This window comes from Bos javanicus, chromosome 25 (assembly GCF_032452875.1).
Source record: "Bos javanicus breed banteng chromosome 25, ARS-OSU_banteng_1.0, whole genome shotgun sequence".
Classification (NCBI taxonomy): domain Eukaryota; kingdom Metazoa; phylum Chordata; class Mammalia; order Artiodactyla; family Bovidae; genus Bos; species Bos javanicus.
In genome coordinates, this window is record NC_083892.1 from 22594132 (window position 1) to 22617670 (window position 23539).

General features: G+C 43.8%; 1 protein-coding gene across 7 annotated transcripts in view; it reads right to left on the reverse strand.

The window, feature by feature from the left end:
• ARHGAP17 (Rho GTPase activating protein 17) overlaps window positions 1-23539 on the reverse strand; it is a 100553-nt gene that overhangs the window by 49476 nt on the left and 27538 nt on the right. For 6 of the 7 annotated variants that reach the window (XR_009733521.1, XR_009733522.1, XM_061401461.1 and 3 more), the window contains exons 2-3: window positions 7160-7199; window positions 2959-3063 (exon numbers count right to left, since the gene is read on the reverse strand). Coding sequence is in view for 5 of the 7 variants with exons in the window: in XM_061401461.1 (XP_061257445.1) it covers window positions 2959-3063; window positions 7160-7199 (145 nt within the window). In the remaining 2 variants the exon portion in view is untranslated. Of the gene's footprint in view, window positions 1-2958; window positions 3064-5136; window positions 5836-7159; window positions 7200-23539 lie in introns of those variants that run through there. The other variant, XM_061401464.1, reaches the window with a different exon arrangement.

Here is a 23539-nt window from a genome sequence, read left to right on the forward strand (position 1 = left end):
TTGTTACAGCACAGAGAAAATGGCCAATATTTTATAACAATTTTAAATGGAGTGTAATCTATAAAAATATTAAATCATGAAACTAATACCATATTGTAAGCTCACTATACTTCAATTAAAAGGGAAAGAAAGCTTGAACTTTAACCGAGGCAATGAGAACCAGGCACTGTCCCGACACAACACTGCTGGCCTTATGGGATACTTCCTTCTGTGGATCTATACCTTCAGACACTGCAGAATGCTTAGTATCTTGGTCCCTGCCCTCCAAATGTCAGGAGTGTCCCCCTGACCTTATGGCAACCAAAAAAGTCTCTACGCCCTTCTAAATATCAGGAGTGTAGTTCTGGTCCCTGTTGAGAATAATTAAGCTTAAGATTTTTTTTAATACAGAAGGATAACAGGATCAACTTTTCTGTTGTTTCTGTTTGTTTTTTGGCCTCTCTGCATGGAATGTGGGCTCTTAGTTTCCTGCTGCTGCTGCTACTGCTGCTAAGTCGCTTCAGTCGTGTCCGACTCTGTGCAACCCCATAGATGGCAGCCCACCAGGCTCCCCCGTCCCTGGGATTCTCCAGGCAAGAACACTGGATTGGGTTGCCATTTCTTTCTCCAATGCAGGAAAGTGAAAAGTGAAAGTGAAGTCGCTCAGTCGTGTCCGACTCCTAGCGATCCCATGAACTGCAGCCAACCAGGCTCCTCCGTCCACGGGATTTTCCAGGCAAGAGTACTGGAGTGGGGTGCCATGATCAAACCTGTGCCCTCTGCATTGGAAGTGCAGTCTTAATCCCTGGACCGCCAGGGAAGTCCAGGATCAATTTGTATTTGAGGAAACCAACTCTGGTGATCACACTGAAGAAAGGCTAGAAAAAGAAGGAAATTAAAGGCAGACAATGTAGCTCAAGAAGTGACTGAATAGTCCATATGAGAAGTAACTGGGTCTTGCATTTAGGCGAAGGTGGTAAAGATGGAGTGGAGGTGAGGAATTCAAGACATAGTCACAGACAGAATCACGGGACTTGCAAATCAAGCAGCTATGGGAGGGAGAGGACAAGACAAGCAGGAAAATAAGATAACCTGGTCTGCATAGTAGGGTGCATGGAATTCACAAGTCAACACAGAAGGAAGAATAGGTTATGCGTGCTAAAATAGATAACTAGGGGAGGCAGTATTTTGCTGATTGAAGATGGTTTACAAGAGCCAACAAGGTCCTACTTGTAGAGCACCAGGAACTCTGCTCACTGTTATACAGCAGCCTGGATGGGAGGTGAGTTTGGGGGAGAATGGATACATGTATATGTATAGCCGAGTCCCTTCGCTGTTCACCTGATCTATCACAACATTGTTAATCAGCTATACTCCAATACAAAATCAAAAGTTTAATTAAAAAAAAAAATAGACAACATGGTTTACAGGTGCCTGAATAAACACATTAGTTAGGAGCCATGAGGAGAGGAGGGGCCCCAAGGAGTATGAAGGTGAGAATAAAGAGATGAATGGAAGACCCTTAGGGAATGATATTAACAGGGGAGCAGAGCAGAGGCCATGGCAAGAAAATGTGAAGGAACAGTGGCGGCAGGACCAGTGAGTTGGGCCTGGCTCTGATGGCAAGCTGGCCAGAAACATGTGTAGGAGATATCAAAGGAGATGACACAGATCGTCTGCCATCAATTCTTATGCAATATCTACTGACAAAACAATATGGGGAATCATAGCTTCCCTGAAAGCCATCGAAACTCCCACTTTATAGAGTCACATGGATTTCTAAGGGTCAGAGTACGCTCACAGGCTGGGAACTTGTAACACTAAGGAGGGAACTGCCTGATGAACAAAGATGCTGTGCTCTGCTCAAGGGATATGGGGACTGGGACGCTTTGAGCAAACGTACCCTGAAATAGACATCGGATTATTTCCTAGAGCCCATTCTTCCTCCTGCCTATAACAGCATCCTAAATCCTGCTGAGGATCTATTCTGGTTTTGATGGAGCCTACAAGCTGGAGGTAAGACCACAGCCCAAACTCTGGGATGAGCCGTGATTAACTTAAGCTAACCAGCACGTCCCGTCTCCGCACCCAAACTCACCCCCACCCACTGTAACTGGTGGGGGTTGGGAGGAGTTTGTTCAGGAATGGAGAACGTGACCCAACGCACATCAGTGCAATGGGAAGGGACTTCTATCTGCGAATGGTATGCGAAAAAAGTTTCCTCACACCATTAAGGACACTACTAGAAGCCATGCTCTCTACTCCAGCTGGACATGCACAAAGAAGCAGGCAGCCCATGGAAGCTGCTGGTAGCCAGCCTGCACCATGAGGGATAAAGCAGACGCTGAAATAGCTAAGAGGAGAGAAGGAAAGAAACCGGGGTCCTGGTTACACCACTGAAAAGCTAGACCAAGCCCTACCTGCAGTCATCCCAACTACTGGACTTATGAGTAAGTCAGTTAATTCTACTTTCTCAGATAATTCAAGAGAGGCTTTCAGCTTTCTGCTGTCAAAGGATTTCTAATTGACGGTGCAATCTCTACAGGGCTTCCCTTGTGGCTCAGCTGGTAAAGAATCTGCCTGCAATGTGGGAGACCTGGGTTCAATCCCTGGGTTGGGAAGATCCCCTGGAGAAGGGAAAGGCTACCCACTCCAGTATTCTGGCCTGGAGAATCCCATGGAGAACCCCCTGGAGAATTCCAGGGGGTTGCAAAGAGTCGGACACGAGTGAGTGACTTTCACATTCACTTTCAATCTCTAAAAGCACCTGCAGAGAATTCAGTGTGAGCAGGACCTTCAGCTCAGGGAAGCATGAAAGAATGCTGTGGTCAGGCACGAGTCACGAGCGTGAATGGCGATACAAGGTTCATGTCTGCAGCCAAACCTTCTGATGCCACTTGGGAAAAATCGCCTGATAAAGGGCAAGTCCCCTTCTCAGGGACACAAGAATCAGGGCTCCGAGTCCCACCCGGTACTCACGTGTCTCCTCTCTGCGTCGGTGCCATGCTGGCCCTGGAAGCAGGCCATGAGACGCTTGTGGGAATGGTGACACATGGAGCGCACTGTGTCCAGGCGCCGCTCAATCTGAAAACACAAAGACGGATGAGTGGTTGGCAGGGCTCAGGAACCGGCTCAGCCTCCTCTCCTGCAGTGTTTGCATGTAGGCAGGGAAAAGTGTCCTGCCGTCGAATTTTTCAGCTCTCAGGTGTAAATGGAAAAGGTTCCCATGCACCTACACCACGGCTTCTCACTACTGACAGCTGGACTGGATAATTCTGGGCTAGGGGCAGCTGTCCTGTGCATTATCGGTGTGTTTAGCATCATCTCTGGCTTCCACCCACTAGATGCTGGTAGCACCCAACTGCCCCCTTTCTAACAACCAAAATTGTCCCTGGATATTGCCAAAATGGCCCCTGGTTTTGCAGTGAAGCTTCAGATCCCTTAAAGGCTGACTCCATGTGCAGGAGGAGGGGACAGTCCTGACTAGAGCTTGCTTTTTGATGAGTGGTGGCCAAGCCACACACTACAGCACCAGCAAAGTCCCGGGTCCAACCAGCAACACTGCAGATGAACAAGCTGAGGCCAGTGCAGGCCCACTGCCAAGTGGGAAAGCCATGGGGACATTCAGCTTTCTCTAGATTGTGGCAATGGAGTCCTCCACACGCAGTACATCAGACAGAAGAGTCAAAAGATGTGCTCTGCAACTGACACTTGAGATCAGTGTTTTCAAAATTATTCCTTATTGTTCCTTATTGGGCTTGGGATGGAGGAGGGTGGGGGTGTTTTTGCCTATTTATTTATTGTTTTAGAACCTCTAAAGCAAAATGGACAGCCAACAGTAAGAAAGTCTGACTCCGGGGGCCCACTCATCATCATTAGCTTCCCAAAATATTATTGCTGGGATATGGCTGTTTATGGCAAAGAGAGCTGCTTTTTACAGGAAGGAATGCCAAAAATGTGTATTCTGATGACTCATTAAGAATGAGGGCAGGCCCTTAGGGATGCTTTCTATTTTAAAGAAAAATCAACAGATTTCAAGCAGAATACATTTTTACCCCAAAATATTTTACCCAAGGAAATGGTTTTGGGCTTCCTTCTCAAGCAGCCCTTCTTCAGACTGGGGGCCCCTCCCAGGACCCTGATCTGCAGCCTCACTTATTTAGGACCAGATGCCACATCACTTGCCCCAAATTTTATAATGACCTGATTGTAAGGCATTGGAAAATTAATACATATTCTCCATCGGCCATAAAAGCAGGGGCGGGGCGGGGGGGAACCCAGAAAAGTCCATTTTTACTTGATTCCATTTTCCACTGGTGGTGGTTTAGTTGCTAAGTTGTGTCCGATTTTTGCGACCCCGTGGACTGTAGACTGCCGGGCTCCTCTGTCCATGGGATTCTTCAGGCAAGAATAACAGGGTGGGTTGCCATTTCCGTCTCCAGGAGTTCTTCCCAACCCAGGAATTAAACCCAGGTCTCCTGCATTGGAGGCAGATCCTTTACTGACTGAGCTCCGAAGGAAGCCCCAATTTCCTCTAGAATTCCTTGATGACTCAGACAGTAAAGAATTCACCTGCAGTGCAGGAGACCCAGGTTGGATCTGTGGGTCGGGAAGATCCCCTGGAGAAGGGAATGGCTACCCACTCCAGGATTCTTGTCTGGAGAATTCCATGGACATAGGAGCCTTGCAGGCTACAGTCCATGGGGTCACGAAGAGTCAGACACGACTGAGCGACTTCACTTTTATCAAGTCCACAAGGACAGGGCCTTGGTCTCTTATGTTCACTGATTTATCCCGAGTGCTTTGATCACTGCCTGGCCCATGAATGGAAGGTAGTATGTGTTGAAGGAACAAGTATATACTGAATCCCTGTACACGGTATTAGAAAAACAAGAGTAACATCCATACAAACAAGATAAAAGGGCGGCCTCTTGAACTGCTCTAACTGAGATCTAAGAAAAGAGGCTGGAGAAAGAGCAAATTAAGGGAAGTCTCACACCAGAAACAAAATAACTTCTGTGGCTTGTGACGGTGGCAATCATATCAACAAGTCACTAATATTTACCCCTTACTACGGGCCAGGCTTTGCTCCCAGGGCTGACCATGTTTAACCCATGAGCCCATCCTAACAACCCCACAGGGTGATATGTCGATTACCTTCCTTCTAGAGAAGTGGAAACTGAGGCAGAGGGAGGTTCAGAGAATTCTTGAGGGCACCGAACTAGTTAGGGGCAGACCTGGCATGGAATACAGGTGGCTGGTCGCCAGACTCAGCACTTTGAACCACGACACACCTTCTTCATGGCTAAAGATCACAGAAATAAGAGCAGGAAAACAACCGCTGCAGACGTGGAGTATCTGTGTTATAAGGAGTTCCTATATCCTGTGATAAACCGCAATGGAAAAGAATACGAAAAAGGATATAGAGATAGTTGTAACTGAATCATTGTGCTGTACAGCAGAAATTAACACAACCCTGCAAATCAACTAAACTTTAATAAATTTAAAAAAAATAATAAGGATTTATAGAAACTAGCAAACTCCTCAGGCCCCAGTGGGTGTTTGAGCAAAGAGACAAGAACAGACAGCCACTGTCTGAGTCCCGTACGATCTCTGCAATCCTCCACCTGCCAGCAAGAGCTCTGGTCTCTCCTCAGGGCTTTGGGATGAAATTACTGACATGAGATGTGGGAATGAGAATGCTCACAGGAAAACCTAGTGGAACTAGAACAAACAATATTTCTAAAAGTCTGAAAATGGATTTGAAATATCTGATAAAAGTTAGTGGGGAAATAGTGTTAAGAATCTGATTCTTAAGCTATAATATGTGTGTTAGTTGCTCAGTCATGTCCGACTCTTTGTGACCCCATGGACTGTAGCCCGCCAGGCTCCTCTGTCCATGGTATTCTCCATGCAAAAATACTGGGGTGGGTAGCCATTCTCTTCTCCAGGGGAGTTTCCTGACCCAAGGATCGAATCCGGGTTTCCAGATTATTTACCATCTGAGCCACCCGGGAAGCCCTAAACTATAATATTGTACATCAACTATACCTCAATAAAAAATTTATTTTAAAGATTATGATTCTTTAATAAATCTTTTTTTAAAAACCTAGTCCTTGATAAAAATTTCTAGTCCTTAAAAATAGAAAAGAAAAAAGTGCTCTTAAAATCTTCTACCTGCAGAAGACTGTCATAATTTAGGAGACTGTTTTGGCATGGGGTGGGAGCAGAGCACAGGCGGTGTTTTTCTAAATTATGCAGCTCCTTCTCTCCACAGGAAGAGACAGAAAGCCATCTGGGAGCAGACCTCTGGTCTCCAGGGACTCCTTGGAGCACACCTGAGGCAGGTTATGAAAATAAGAGGCTAGGAGACAGGTGGAGAAGTCTTAACAAAACCTGCATGTGGAAGGGGTCCTGTCTTTCTCGAAGTATTCAGTGTGCGTGGGGATCGAGTGGGGTTGGGTGAAGTGATGTGTATATAAGGGTCCCAGCCCTCCTGGGAGAAACACCCAGCCCCACAGTTAGGGAAGCCTACTGAGAGATAGCATGGAGTAGCCGTAATTAAGGTCCCCGGCAGGAAATGCCCCTTCCTGTTCAAAGAGGAAAGTCTGGCCTAGCCATGTGAGGCCACCCTAGAGCCCCTGGGTGGTTTTGAGAGACCTGGTCACTGTCACTGAGACTCTGAGTCCTGCAGGACCCAACTTAGCTCAGTTTGGGGGAAAAGAAGCATATAATGGAGCAAAAAATCCAAACTCTGTTGGAGCTAGTGGGGTCACTGCTGCAGCTGGTGGGGCCTGTTGCATCAAGGGCACCACGCAGCGGCCTGCAGGGACCTGTGACCAGGCCACTGTGCCAACTGCCCAGACAGCCCAGCCAGGCTCCGCCCCCTGTCCCCACCCCAACACCTGGCACTTGAACTCGGGACTAGCCCCATCTGAACTTCATAATATGACACCAAAGTTTCAGATCCCCTTTTATCACCGTGCAACTCAACTGCTTTTCTTTTCCTGCTCAAAACCATGCTAATTCTGTTTCGGGAAAAATCCCCCCAAAACAAAGAACCATAAGGTTCAGTTCTCCCCTATGGGTTTTTTAATTTGTTTGGTTTTTTCTACCTATGGGCTTTTTTGTTGTTGTTCTTATTTAAATGGAGCACTTTAAAAAGTCTTTCTTTTGTTACCTGTAACAGATCTTCACTGAGGACTTCTGTTTTCTCGGCCCTGTGGGAAAAATTCAAAGTTCAGAGTTAGACGTCTGGAAATAAAAAGCAACCCATGAAACTGAGTAATTAGTATCCTGGCATTTAAAACACAACAGGTAGAAATGAATGATCACAAGGGGGGAATTTTTACCAGTTTTTATATTAGAGGGCGACTTTAGCAAAGCCACAAAGAAACAAACAAATGAAAGTCTGCAGAAACTAGCAACCCTCAAGACCAAATGATTGAGATCAGTGGTTCTCAAACTTGGGCATGCACAGACCCAGCAAGCGGGGGTGGGGGAGGAGGTGTGGCCTTAAAATGCCATAGTCCAGAATTGTAGTGAGATCCTGAATTTGTAACAAGCCCCTCCCTGCCCAGAACTCCCTGGCAGGAGGCCTGTAGACCACACTTTGAGAAAAGACTGCTCTGGAGAAAATTAAACTTTAGTTCTTAAAATGATCACTTCTGAGTTTCACAGCGAACAAGTGTGCCACAGATCCAGAAAGGTTACGCAATCATACACACAGGGTAACAACACTTAAGTCTTCCTTCCTTCAGCTATCTCATCTTTACTTTCAAAAGAGACAAAATATTTTCACCCTTATCTATGCTTCAGAACTCCTGCTGACCTTTCTAGAGGACTGATACAGCAGCTGACAATCAGCAGAGAATGTGAGCTGCTGGAACCTCACGTGCCAGGCCACCATCTTTTTCCAAGAAGATTTTTCTCTGCAGTCCGAAACAGCAGCATTGTTGGTGTACCCAGAGTCACTACAAATCACTACATTCTGGACTTCTGGTTCAAATAGCGATTTAAGCCCAATCATTTAACATCCCTACCAAATTCCCATTGAAACAAACTGGGACATTTTTAAAGGAAAATGAAAAAAAAAAAAATTCAGTTCTGATCACGCTGTAGGAGGGAGGAGGCAAGACCACTGATGAATCAGAAAATTTGAAGCCTTTTTATAAGATACACTGCAGAACGGAAGGCTGCATGACCTTGGTCTTGCCCACGTACCAACACAAGAGAAGAAGAAGGCATCTGGCCAGAAAAACCGGTGGGATCCCCAAGAATGACCGCAAAACACTGCTAGGCTCAGAAGGGCACTAGATGCAAGGAGGATGGTGGCCCACAACCCCAATCCCATGCTTGGGAGATGGCACATCAAGCGAAACCCAGCCATTGGCACGGAGAGCTCCAGTATCAGTCATCAACAGCAGTGCCCCAGTTAACCTGGAGATGCCTACAGGAGTGGCTCACTTGCGGTTTCTGCAGGAAACTAGAACTCTGACCTGATTCAATCCTCCCAGGTCCAGAGGAGAGAGCCTGGAGATCAGGCCAAGGCCCCAGGTTCCCAAAGCGGCCAACTCAACTCTATGAACAAGTTCTGGAAGCAGCCGGCCAAAATATGTCATCCTAGCCCTCGCTTGGCACGCGTGGTGCCAGGCATTGCTGAAGCGCCAAACATAGGTAGTCATGCCAGTTAGGGAAGTGGAGCAGGACCCCAGCTGACTATGATCTCAAGCAAGCGGCCTCGGAGAGAAGCCTGTGAGTCGGCCTCGCAGGGACAAACCTGGCATGAGACCACCATAGCTTCACCATTCATCCCAGGCTTGCCGCTCCTCGAGCAAAATATCACCTCAAGACAACGTAGCTTTCATTTGTCTTCACTGGCCAGAACCCAGAGTTCTGGATAGGGCCCTGGACGACTCTGAGAGCATGCTGATATCTCCTTCTCGAAGTATAAGTAGAGAAAAGTATATGCAGAGAAAAGTATATGCAGAGTATATCTCCTTCTCTAAGTATATGCAGAGAAAAGTCCCAAGGCCTATTAAAATATTCATAAGTTCAAAAGAGAAGATTCAGAGCATGTATGTCTACTTATGAAACAAAATTTTAAAAATAGAAGAGGAAAACTTAAGTTTAAAACTCCCATTGTGGTACAGATGGCCAATGGGCACATGAAAAGAGGCTCAACATTGCTAATTATTAGAGAAATACAAATTAAAACGACAATGTAGTACACTTCACTGGTCAGAACGGCCAGCAGTAAAAAGCCTATAAATAATTTATGTGGGAGAGGTTATGGGAAAAAGGGAACCCTCCTATATTGTTGGTGAAGTGAAGTTAAAGTCGCTCAGTCATGTCCGACTCTTTGTGACCACATGGACTATACAGTCCATGGAATTCTCCAGGCCTGAATACTCGAATGGGTAGCCATTCCCTTCTCTAAGGGATCAAACCTGGATGGGACCCAGGTCTCCTGCATTGCAGGAGGATTCTTTACCAGCTGAGCCACACAGGTTAATTATACTGTTGGTAGGAATGTACATTGGTGCAGTCACCATGGAAAACAGTATGGAGTTTCCTCCTTAAAAAAAACTAAACGTAGAGTTATTGTATGACCTGGCAACTCCATTCTTCAGCATATATTCCAAACAAAATTATAACTCAAAATGATACATGGACTCCAATATTCACTGCAGCACTATTTACAATAGGCAACATACAGAAGCAACGTAAGTGTTGACAGATGAACAGATAAAGATGATGTGGTATGTGTATACACACACACACACACACACACACACACACTGGAATATTACTCAGCCATAAAAAAGAATGAAATAATGTCACTTGCAGCAAAACAGATGTACCTGAAGATTATCATACCAACTTAAGTAAGTCAGAGAAAGACAAATATCATATGATATCAATATATATGGAATCTAGAATATGATACAAATGAACCTATTTACAAAACAGAAACAGACTCACAGACATGAAAAACAAACTTATGGTTACAGAAAGGGAAGCTGAGATGAGGGATAAGTTAGTAGGAGTTTGGGATTAACAGATAAAAACTACTATAAATAAAACAGATAAACAATAAGGTCATACTGCATGGCACAGGGAATGATACTCAATATCTCATAATAAACCATAATGGAAAAGAATATGAAAAAAATATATATGTATGCATGTGTAACTAAATCACTTTGCTGTACACCAGAAATTAGCACAACATTGTAAAGCAACTATCAGATCAGATCAGATCAGATCAGTCGCTCAGTCGTGTCCGACTCTTTGTGACCCCATGAATCACAGCACGCCAGGCCTCCCTGTCCATCACCAACTCCCGGAGTTCACTCAGACTCATGTCCATCGAGTCAGTGATGCCATCCAGCCATCTTGTCCTCTGTTGTCCCTTCTCCTCCTGCCCCCAATCCCTCCCAGCATCAGAGTCTTTTCCAATGAGTCAACTCTTCGCATGAGGTGGCCAAAGTACTAGAGTTTCAGCTTTAGCATCATTCCTTCCAAAGAAATCCCAGGGCTGATCTCCTTGCAGTCCAAGGGACTCTCAAGAGTCTTCTCCAACACCACAGTTCAAAAGCATCAATTCTTCAGCGCTCAGCCTTCTTCACAGTCCAACTCTCACATCCATACATGACCACAGGAAAAACCATAGCCTTGACTAGATGGACCTTTGTTGGCACAGTAATGTCTCTGCTTTTGAATATGCTATCTAGGTTGGTCATAACTTTCCTTCCAAGGAGTAAGTGTCTTTTAATTTCATGGTTGCAGTCACCATGTGTAGTGATTTTGGAGCCCAGAAAAATAAAGTGTGACACTGTTTCCACCGTTTCCCCATCTATTTCTCATGAAGTGATGGGACCAGATGCCATGATCTTCGTTTTCTGAATGTTGAGCTTTAAGCCAACTTTTTCACTCTCCACTTTCACTTTCATCAAGAGGCTTTTGAGTTCCTCTTCACTTTCTGCCATAAGGGTGGTGTCAGCTGCAGATCTGAGGTTATTGATGATATTTCTCCTGGCAATCTTGATTCCAGCTTGTGTTTCTTCCAGTCCAGCGTTTCTCATGATGTACTCTGCATGTAAGTTAAATAAACAGGGTGACAATATACAGCCTTGACGAACTCCTTTTCCTATTTGGAACCAGTCTGTTGTTCCATGTCCAGTTCTAACTGTTGCTTCCTGACCTGCATACAAATTTCTCAAGAGGCAGATCAGGTGGTCTGGTATTCCCATCTCTTTCAGAATTTTCCACAGTTTACGGTGATCCACACAGTCAAAGGCTTTGGCATAGTCAATAAAGCAAAAATAGATGTTTTCTGGAACTCTCTTGCTTTTTCCATGATCCAGCAGATGTTGGCAATTTGATCTCTGGTTCCTCTGCCCTTTCTAAAACCAGCTTGAACATCAGGAAGTTCATGGTTCACATATTGCTGAAGCCTGGCTTGGAGAATTTTGAGCATTACTTTACTAGCGTGTGAGATGAGTGCAATTCTGTGGTAGTTTGAGCATTCTTTGGCATTGCCTTTCTTTGGGATTGGAATGAAAACTGCCCTTTTCCAGTCCTGTGGCCACTGCTGAGTTTTCCAAATTTGCTGGCATATTGAGTGCAGCACTTTCACAGCATCATCTTTCAGGATTTGGAATAGCTAAACTGGAATTCCATCACCTCCATTAGCTTTGTTCGTAGTGATGCTTTCTAAGGCCCACTTGACTTCACATTCCAGGATGTCTGGCTCTAGGTCAGTGATCACACCATCGTGATTATCTGGGTCGTGAAGATCTTTTTTGTACAGTTCTTCTGTGTAATCTTGCCATCTCTTCTTAATATCTTCTGCTTCTGTTAGGTCCATACCATTTCTGTCCTTTATCGAGCCCATCTTTGCATGAAATGTTCCTTTGGTATTTCTGATTTTCTTGAAGAGATCCCTAGTCTTTTCCATTCTGTTGTTTTCCTCTATTTCTTTGAATTGATTGCTGAAGAAGGCTTTCTTATCTCTTCTTGCTATTCTTTGGAACTCTGCATTCAGATGTTTGTATCTTTCCTTTTCTCCTTTGCTTTTCGCTTCTCTTCTTTTCACAGCTATCTGTAAGGCCTCCCCAGACAGCCATTTTGCTTTTTTGCATTTCTTTTCCATGGGAATGGTCTTGATCCCTGTCTCCTGTACAATGTCACGAACCTTATTCCATAGTTCATCAGGCACTCTATCTATCAGATCTAGACCCTTAAATCTATTTCTCACTTCCACTGTATAATCATAAGGGATTTGATTTAGGTCATACCTGAATGGTCTAGTGGTTTTCCCTATTTTCTTCAATTTAAGTCTGAATTTGGCAATAAGAATACTTCAATTTAAAAAATAATTAATAAGATAAAATTCCAATGCAGGTGTTTAGTAGGTATGAGAGAGTTAGTAACAGCTCAGTGGTTTGAGAGAATAAACTATGCATCTTGTCCCTGCTGCTTGTTCAGTGACCTCACATTGGTAACTTGAAATGAATTTAAAAAAAAAAATCAAATACAATACAAACAAATACACATAATACAAATCAGGGTTTTTGTTTTTTTTTTTGAGAGTCAGCTACATGAGCATAGCACTGCTATAGCCACAAAGAAAATAAAGCTAATGTAAAAAGAAAACAAGAATTAACTTCAGAAAAATCAAAAGTCTATTGGCAAGACAGTCCTAGTTTACTTCTATGCTTTGATGCAAATAACTGATTGAACATAGTATTATATATATCAAATAGCAATATATGCAAAAGTTGTAATGTAACTGTATTGGAAGGATGGGAAAGCAGAAGTAGAGAGCCCTAAACCCTCATTTATCATAACAGGAAGTCAATAAATAATACCTAAACTTGATAACTCAAAAGACAGTGGTTTATATATATTATCTATAAATATAGATAGGAGTTAATGCCAAAATAAACAGCACAAATTTGAAAGCAGTTGCCTCTTCAGTGAGGGAATCTCAACTGGAAAGTGCAGTGAGTGAGGAGAGAATCCACTGTAATTTGTGCATAAGCCTTTTCCTGTTATTGACTTTTAAAATTACAACAAATTTCAAAAAAAAAAAAAAGCACTTTTTTAAACAGTTAAAAAGTAACAATAGTTCGTTACTTTTTTCAGCAACATGCTTGATATGGTTTCAAGCGATGTATAAACTTAAGTGAAGCATAACTGTAAAGTGATGGGTCCAACTGCCAATCTGTACAAAAGAACATCAGAACACAGACATTAGAGTATCTGAAATACAAGGCAAATTGGTATATTTGTTGTCCTTTCTTCAAACTGACAACTGTGATCCTTTCCTTTAAATTTAGAGGCATTTTACTTGCAAAGGTATCTACAGACTGAAAAACACACGGAACATACTACATGAAAATGTTAACAGACAGCTTAAAGATGAGTTTATCCTCTGTTTTCCTCCTTTGTGGACACTCGGTATACCACACTGATGAAGCGAACTTTAGAAAGAGATCCAGTGCATCTTCTCAATCAGGTTTTTGTGTTCAATGAAATTAATTAAAATTGCCTATAACCAGGAAAGATTATTTCCCCCCTAGCTTTACTGAAGTATAATTGACAAAACTCCATATATTTAAAGTATACAATGTGATGATTTGATTTACACACACAATGTGAAGTGGTTAATGAACACATCCCATTACCTTTTTTTGTTATAGTTGTGAGAATGCTTGAGATCCACTCTCAGCAGATGTCAAGTATGTATTATTAAGTATAGTGACCATGCTGTAGTGAAGGTGAAAGTCACTCACTCATGTCTGACTCTCTGCGACCCCATGGACTATATATAGTCCATGGAATTCTGCAGGCCAGAATACTGGAGTGGGTAGCCTTACCCTTCTCCAGGGGATCTTCCCAATCCAGGGATTGAACCCAGGTCTCCTGCATTGCAGGCAGATTCTTTACCAACTGAGAGCCCCAGAATTTATTCATCTTATAATTGAGGGCATTTACCTTCTGACTAGTATCCCCACCATTTCCCTGATGCCCCATTCCCTGGTAACCACCACTCTGTTTCTTTGAGTTCAACTTTATTTAAGACTTCACATATAATTGAGATCATACAGTATGGGTCTTTCTCTGGTTTATTTCACTTAGCATAAGGTCCTTCTGGTTCATCCACGTGTTGCGAATGGCAGGATTTCCCCATTTCCTTCTTTCTCATGGCTGAATAATGTTCCTGTGTGCCTGTGTGTATGCAACTTCTTTATCTGTTCATCCATCACTGATAGACACTTTGTTTTTACACCTTAGTTATTGTACCTATGCTACAATGACCCTGGACGTGTAACTATCTCTTAGAAATACTGATTTCACTTCTTTCGGATATACACCCAGAAATAGGATTCCTGGATCATATGGTACTTCTTTTTTTGAGGAACCTCCATACTGTTTTCTTTAATGGCTATACCAATTTACACCACCGACAGTGTAAAAGGGTTTCAGTTGCATTTTGGCCATATGGAAAAATGCCTTCATTGGATAAATGTCTGTTTAGATCTTTTGACCATTTTTTAATCAGGTTATTTGTTTTTTTGTTGTTGTTTGATACTAACTCCTTATCACCAGTCCATTCTGAAGGAGATCAGCCCTGGGATTTCTTTGGAAGGAATGATGCTAAAGCTGAAACTCCAGTACTTTGGCCACCTCATGCAAAGAGTTGACTCATTGGAAAAGACTCTGATGCTGGGAGGGATTGGGGGCAAGAGGAGAAGGGGACAACAAAGGATGAGATGGCTGGATGGCATCACTGATTTGATGGACGTGAGTCTGAGTGAACTCTGTGAGTTGGTGATGGACAGGGAGGCCTGGCGTGCTGCGATTCATGGGGTCGCAAAGAGTTGGACACGACTGAGCGACTGAACTGAACTGAACTCCTTATCAGATAGATGGTTTGCAAATATTTTCTCTCATTCCAAAAGTTGCCTTTCCATTTTGTAGATTGTTTCCTTAGCTGGGCTGAAGTTTTTTAATTTGATGTAGTCCCACTTGTTTATTTTCAGTTTTGTTGCCAGTGTTTTGAGTGTTATACATATGAAATTATTGCCAAGACCAATATCAAGTAGCTTTCCCCTCATTTTCTTCTAGGACCTCTATGGTTTCAGGTCTTGTATTTAAGTCTTTAATCCATTTCAAGTTAACTTTTGTGCGTGGTGTAAGGTAGGAGTCCAGTTTAATTTTTTTGCATATGGATATGTGTATTTCCCAACAGCATTTCAAACAGACCATCATTTCCCTACTGTGCATTCCTGGCGCTCTTGTCAAAGACTAGGTAACTGTACACATGTGGGTTTATTTTGGGGCTCTTTATTTCGGTCTGTTGGTCTATGTGTCTGGTCTCACCCCAGTGTCATACTGCTTTGATTACTGTAGCTTCATAATATAGTTTGAAATCAGGAAATGCGATGCCTCTAGGTTTGCCTCTAGGTTTGTTCCTGCTCAGTAATACTGCAGCTATTTCAAGGTCTTTTGTGGTTCCATATGAATTTTAGGATTTTTTTTTCTATTTCTGTGAAAAATGCCATTGGAATTTGGATGGGACTATACTGAATCTTTGGATTGCTTTGAGTAGTATAGAATTTTAACAATACTAATTCTTCCAATCCATGAATATGGGTTATCTAGGAAAGAGTACTTCTATTTAAAAAAATTTTTTTAATATAAATTTATTTATTTTAATTGGAGGCTAATTACTTTACAATATTGTATTGGTTTTGCCATACATCAACATGAATCCGCCACGGGTGCACACGTGTTCGCCATCCTGAACCCCCTGAAAGACTACTTCTAAATCACAACTATAGAATGTAATATACAAAGTAGGATGCCTCCTTTTCACAGAAACTCCCTGATGGATGGTGCTATCCCCATCTTAACTTTAGGGAACCACCAATGTTTCCACCTCCCCCCATATGTGGTCCAAATGACCTGACCTCCCTCATCACTGTGACCAGTCTAAGACTCAGCCCTTTCTATGCTGAAGTGCTTTGAAACATTCATCTTTACCACAGATGTGGAATTTTTACCCTAAAAAAAGTGTGGCGATTAGCATTCAGAGTACTGTCCAAGGACCCCATTTAAAACCCATTTACCTAAGCCAAAGAACCTTAGTTTTACTGAGACTGAATTTATCAAGACAAAGTGATCCAATTATAAAAATAATACTTGCTAAATCGGATTGTTTTCAATCAAGCATTTTGCTACACAGACCTAAACTCTTTGCATATGAGGGTTGTTTCTTTTTTTTTTTCCTGCTTTGTCTGGCCCTTCCTTGTGTCCAGTGTTCCATGCTTGAAAACACACTTGATGTTTCCTGTCTGTAACTGGAAAAACAATACAGAGCAGGAAGGTACCTCCCACTCGCCATTTTACTCTGGGGGTTGTTTTTTCCTATGCAAGCTGCTGCACAATTTCTCTAGTCATTCAGACAAGGCTTTCATCAGGCACAATTTTTAATTTACTTATCACTTTCTGATAAAGCATAAGATTCCCCTCTTCTAATTCCCAAAGTCTAAAAGCAGCCACGCTGTGTGGGCCATAACGTAGTCACCTTTTCCAGAAAAGCTCACGTGAGGAAAAGGGCCAAAGGAAGATTTCCAATTGGCCTTGATAATTTCCACCTCTAACCGTGGACTGATTTCTGGAGGAGTTTCTGCCATCACTACACTCAATCCCAGATGTTGCTAGCATATCATGAACTGCCATTCTACTTCCTGGGGAACAGACATCAGCTTAAAGCACGTACCATGGGAGCCATGGACATAAATGCTCAAGTCCACACCTTCAATGCGCACTGTGATCTTCCAAGCACTTATCGAGCGTTACTGACCTCATCCCAGCACGACAGAACGCTCCCTGGGGGCGGGGACCAGGTGATCTTAGCATCAACCCTTCCCCAGCACTTCGCTTAGCCCTGCCTGTCACACAGAAAGCACTTGAATGTGTGCGTACTTAATCGTATTATGACTCTTTGTGACCCAATGAACTGTAGTCTGCCAGGCTCCTCTGTGCCAGGCAAGAATACTGGATTGGGTTGCCATTTCTTCCTCCAGGGGATCTTTCTGACCCAGGGATCAAACCTGCATCTCCTACACTTCAGGTGGATTCTTTACCACTAAGCCATCGCGAAACCCCAAACGCTTAGTAAATATATACTGAATGAATGAATGACAAAATGACTGTCACAATGACAGAGAAAGAGATGCAATAAAGAATATTCTAGATTTCAAAAGAGATAGCGAGGAAAACACTCAGTCACACTAAGGCAGAAAAACAGCCACACATAAATACAGATTTGCCTTCCACTGTAAAATCCACAATGACTATAATTAAAATGTGATACTTTCTTCTGAAATTCATCTTTCTTTCATGAAAAAAAAAAAAAACAACCGTAAACCATCCCTATGACCAGGGTTCAGCAAACTATGGCCTATAGGTCAAAACACACCAGTTCACCGAATATTTTTGTATGGACAGCAAGCTAAAAAGAGTTTCTATTTTTCAATGGTTGAAAGAACTCAAAAGAGCAATAAACAATATTTTATCACATGTGAAAATTATGAAATTCAGGTTTCGGTGTGCACAAGTCAAGGTTTCTTAGGGCGTGGCCTGGCTGATCTGTTGATGTATTATCTATGGTTGCATTCATTAGAGCAACAGAACTGAATTGCTGCAACAGAGACCGTGTGGTCTGCAGAGCTCAGAACACCAGCTGGCGGTTCACAGGAAAAGTTTGCTGACCCGGGGGCTGCGGCAGTGATGGTTACAGTGTGTGGTGCAAACCACGCCCACAGGCTTCTGAGAACCACTTTGCAGACTGGTATGTGAGGCTGGTCTGGAGGTGTATTTTCTCCACCTCGTGTTCGAGAAGCAGCTGCTAAAATGAATATGGGTTGCTGGCTCTGACAATATCGTTCAAAAGTGGAGGCACAGCCCAGGGCTGGTCATGCGGTGACAATGAAAAATCAGAAATTAAGCTTCCGCTCCGCCTACCCACTTCCACCCACCCATGTCCCTCCCAAAACACGTATTATAACAATGATTTTCTCCTAGATTTCTGCTTGTAAACAGATTGCAGGATGAGAAATAATTGTCTGGTCAGGCATCTCACTTTTTCTGGAAAGACTGGATAATAAATATTTTAGGCTTGCAGGCCACATCGTCTCTGCTGCAATTACTCAGCACTGCCATGTAACACAAAAGCAGCCAGGGACAACATAAAAATGAATGAACCCGGCTGGGTTCCAATAAACTTTATTTATGGACACTGAAATTTGAATTCACACAATCTTCATATGTCAGGAAATATTATTCTTCTTTTGATTTTTTTTCAACCATTTAAATATGCAAAAACCATCGTGAGCCTGCTGCAGCTGGATTTGGTCCACAGGCCACAGTTTGCTGACTCCTGATCCATGTACAAGTGAAATACGGTTTCCCATGAAACTCCAATCCTTTTTAATCGCTTCCAAATTCTTCTGACTTTGAAGGGGGATTTCTGCACTTTCCCAACTTGCATTTCAGACACTGGCTTTTCAGGACACCATTAGATTATTCTTCTTTGGTCCCTTCAGCCACTCTGAGGGCTCATCTTTCTACTCACCCAGTACCCTCTCTACCCAGGGATGCAAATCAGTGGTACGGGAGCCAGAACTATCATCTAACATTGAGGGCTTCCATTGCCTCCAAGATCACAGTGCTGCCATTTTTTGGTTTAGAAATTCACAAGAGATCCGAGTTCTGTAGGTTTTTCACTTACACTTTCACTTTGATACGCCAATTAAAGGCGGTGGGGGGAAGAAATGGGACATGGAGAGAAGTTTTAATAAACTGATTTTAAATTCTGATTGTCTGCAAATACCTAAACCCATCTTTGATGAACAAGATAAACTCTGATCAATCTTTTGAGGATTCTCAATATCATACGTGGGGCAACAGCACCTCATGGTCACTGCATGCACCGGGATTTATATTCTCAGAGGAATTACAGCAGCCAGACCCACGGCTAAGTGGTCTATTTCATTCTGCTGGGAACCAGATTTTGTGCAACGCTGTCATCTCCTGTTACAAGTGTTTACAAAATCCCCTTGAGCCTGGGCTCTGAGTTTGGGCTCACTCATCTGATTTCACAGTGAGTCAGGGGACTACTGAGTGAGTTTTTCCTGTTTTATCTCATTAGATTAGCTGTCTTCTTAAGTTCCTGGGAAGGAATTGCAAATCTACCTAATTGGATTTCAAAAATAAAGGCCCCTCTGACACTTTATAAATGAATCAATTTGCAACACATTCCACAAAGTAATTTTAAAAGCCTTAAAGGAGCATTTATAGAACTCTAAAGGGATAGTATGGAGGAAAAAAATCTCCATACATAATGCTGAAAAGAAACTGGGTACTAATCGGCTATACCTCAATACAAAATAAAAAGTTTAAAGAAATCAGAGGGAAAATGATTAAGGAGAATTTTGGGAATAGTACGGGCAACAAACATCTCATAGTTCTCTACTTTGATTTGTTTCCCCAAATGATGGGATTTTACCTACATATTTACAGCTGCTCTAAGTAATATATACATTTTTTTTTACTTTAAATAACAACAAACCCTATAAATCTTAACTGAATCTCTGTAATATTATTTGAATTTGAATCAATGACCGAGCTGAATTGTTACATTTTAAAATACGTTGAATTGAGTTTTATCATTTTCCTACATACATAAGCTTGTCCTGCAGCTTTTTGCTTGGTCAGTTGGGTTTTTCGCCCCTCTGGCACCTGGAATGGAATCTATTTGCCATCCCTGCTCTAACCATGAGATCAGCCTAAAAGCTCCACCGAGGACTTCTGCTTATGGCAAAGTGAGAAAGAAAGTTCATGGCCACCAGCACACTGTCCGACTCCTTTCAGTGGTCGGGCGTCCAAATGCCTCCCTCCCAGGCCTGCTCTAGTCACTCACAGTACCTGCTCGTGCCTGGGGGCACCTGAGTTTGCCATCTCAAAACTTCCTCTCAAAGCTTCCTCAAACAGGTAAAAAATACGTGAGGAATATTTTGCAAACACTGCAAACAGTGCACGCGGAGCGGAGGCCTCTGGTGGGAAGCGAGGAGGAGGACCAGGAAGCGGGGGTCGGGTCTTGTTCACTGCCAAGCAAGGCAAGAGGCCAGCAGCAACTGCGAAGCCACGCAAAAAATCTAAATCGAAAGTGCCAAAGGCAAAGCCACACAAAGTCAAGGGCTCAGCTCTGACTCAGGGCCGGGCCGCTGGTGGAGGCACTCCGCGTCTGAAGACAGGTTGTGCTGGCTCCCGTCCGAAGGCTTCTTCCTAAGTCAGCACATTTGGACTTTGGAAAGCATGTTCCCATAGAAAGCAGGTTATAAATGATCATTACGTCCTCAGCCCAGCTTAGACGGACCTACTTCGCTTACAGCTTATCTAAACGACAGCCCTCGTGGGCGGGCGTTGGCTGAACCCAGGGAACAGCAGTAAAAGAAAGAAAAACCAGGAGATAACTGCGGTTCTCAACCATGGCTACACATTACAATTCTTTCAGAATAATGCAGGGGGCTTTTGAAATAATGCAAGCAATTCTGTCTACATAAAATGACCAGAAAAAGCAAATCTAGAGAGGCAGAAAGACGCCCAGTGGCCACCTGAAGGTAAGGGTGGAAATGTGGATTAGCCAGAGAAGGGAACGAGGGAATCTTCCTGGGCGATGCCACTGTTCTAAAATCAGATGGTGGTGATGGCTACCCGACTTTGCAGATTTGCTAAAAATCATCAAATTGGACACTTAAGATGAGTGATGGGTGAATTTTATGACATACAAAGTGTATTTCAGATTTCCCTGGTGGTCCATTGGTTAAGAATTCACTTGCCAATCAATGCAAGGGACATGGGTTCAATCCCTGGTCCAGGAAGATCTGCCATGCCTCAGAGCAAATGCTACAACGGCTGAAGCCCTAGAACCCATGTTCCTCAACAAGAGAAGTCGCCACAATGAACCCTGAGCACCGCAACTAGAGAAAGCCTTTTCGCAGCAACAAAGACCCAGAGAAGCCAAAAAAAAAAAAAAGAGTGTATCTCAATGAAGTTGTTTTAAAAAAAAAGAATAATAGCTGGACCCCAAACCAGAAAGGTTAAATCAGAACTTTGAAGGGTGGGGCCTGGCATTTTTTTTTAAAGCTCCCAGCCCACCCCAAAGTGTAGCCAGGGCTGAGAACCCCTATATTAGACAGTGTGAGGCGGTGGCAGAGGAAGTACTGGGATACGGTGAAGAGAGGGACCCGCAGTAAATGTAGACAGAGGGGAGAGCCCACAGTGTTCCTGGATAACAGCCCAGAGACACCCTCCTTCGAGGTCAAGACCATTCAGGATGTGGTCTGATAGGAATGACTCACAACTGGGTCCACGCTCTTCCTTCTCAGGCGGAGTTCGCTGAGGGACAAGAAACTAATGGATGGCAGATTCTAAGTTGCATTTTAAGTTTCAAGGTTAAGGAGACACAGCACGACAAGAGCTGCGAGTCAGGGCTCTGGAGTCAGACAGACCTGACTTTGAATCCCAGTGTTGTGGTCAGCTAAGCTGCCGGGCTTTCCTGGTGGCTCAGAAGGTAAAGAATCTGCTTGCAGTGCAGGAGACCCAGGTTTGATCCCTGGGTTGGGAAAACCCCCTGGAGGAGGGAATGACCACCTACTCCAGTATTCTTGCCTGGAGAATTCCATGGACAGAGGAGCCTGGAGGGCTACAGTCCATGGGATCGCAAAGAGTCACGACTGAGCAATTAACACACACAAGCTGCAGACAGGAGGCTCCACTTCCTCCACTGTAAAATGGGAATAATCCTAAAAGCTTCAAATAGGAATAACCATAATACTGTCACTTTAGTGGATATTTAGAAATGCCATTTATCTCATTTGACTTCTCTCTCATAAACTGGGTCTCTGGCACTGAGTTCATGGAATGTTAGTCGTTCTGAGAATTAAAGCAAACAACCACCACCAGCAGATAAAACCAAGACAGTCCATCTAAGAAAAAGCTTTCCGTAGTCATCAAGCTGTTGTAGCTCTTCCTGGGAGAAGTCACGGCTGAGCCCAGACCACACAAAGACAAAAAGCTATGTCACACTTACACAGCGGGAGCAGGGCAGGCTGGTCATTTGCAACAAAGGCTTGGTTGTGATAATGCTGTGTGGGCTGCAGGCCACCAAAGAGAAGCACAGGCAGAGAATACACAGAACTTAGAGATCAGATATGTGGTGAATTAGCAAAACCCTCATCAAAGGATCAACGTCTTAAGTGGCTGAGCCTCACAGGACGGTAATGAGGCTGTAAACATGCCAGCGTCGGTGGCTCTCAAGTGCGAGCTCACAGAGGGGCCGAGGAACTCTGCAGATAGAAATTCCCTGAGGAAGGACCTGCCACAAGGTGTCTCTGATCTTGATTCATTCAGCCTGTATTCACGGAGCTCTCTCTAAATGTCAAGAACTGGGCAGGGAAGACAGGAGAGAGATGCATCGCAGTCCCCACCCTTGGAGAGCTGATGGGAAAGACAGAAAAGAAAACAGGTTCGCATGGAGCTGCAGGAGCACAGAGAGAAGCCTAATGGACTGCGCGGCCAGGGGAGGTTTTACAGGGAAGCCATCCAAGAAGTTCTCAGATAAGACGGAACATCCGAACGGCGTGGGGGAAGGGATCTGGAGAGGGTGCTGCACTGGGGCACAGAGCCCTGGGGGCGGGGACCTGGCTGACACAGAGGCTCTGCCTGCTAAGGAAGCAGAGGGCAAAGGCAAGCCACTGATGGCGTCTCGGCAATGGAGTAGCAAGACGAAGCCCAGGTCTGAACTTTAGAATGACCACTCTGACAGCAGGACGCAGGTAGGAAGAGCACCTGGAGGACCCCAGGCATCATCCAGGAGACAGGATAAGAAGAGAGATCCACCCCTCACAGTCTCATGCCAGCCAATGACACGCCGCTATTTTAACAGAAATAATAGGGCAGAATTTATAAACTATAAACTCATGGCTTCAAAAACACGTTTTAAAAGTTCCAGAAAAATGTATAAAGGATGGAGCTCTCTCGGCTCAAGAAATAAATCAAATGCTGACACTAAAATTCATGGATTGGACTTCCCTGGTGGTACCGTGGATAAGAATAGGCCTGCCAATCAGGGACATGGGTTCGATCCCTGGTCCAGGAAGATTCTATGTGCCATGGAGCTGCTAAGCCTGTGCACCACAGCTACTGGAGCCCAGGTGCTCTAAAGCCCACAAGCCACAACTACTGACCCTGCGAGCTGCAAATACTGAATCGGATATGCCTAGCGCCTGTGCTGCACCACGAGAGGTCCCCACAGTGACAAGCCCGTGCACCGCAGAGCGCGCAGCCCCTGCTCTCCTTTTAGAGAAAAGCCTGCACAGCAATGAAGACCCAGTGCAGCCCCCCCCAAAATAAATACAATAAAATTCATGAATTATAACCTGTTTAAACCACCGTATTTCCAACATTAAATTAAGACTTG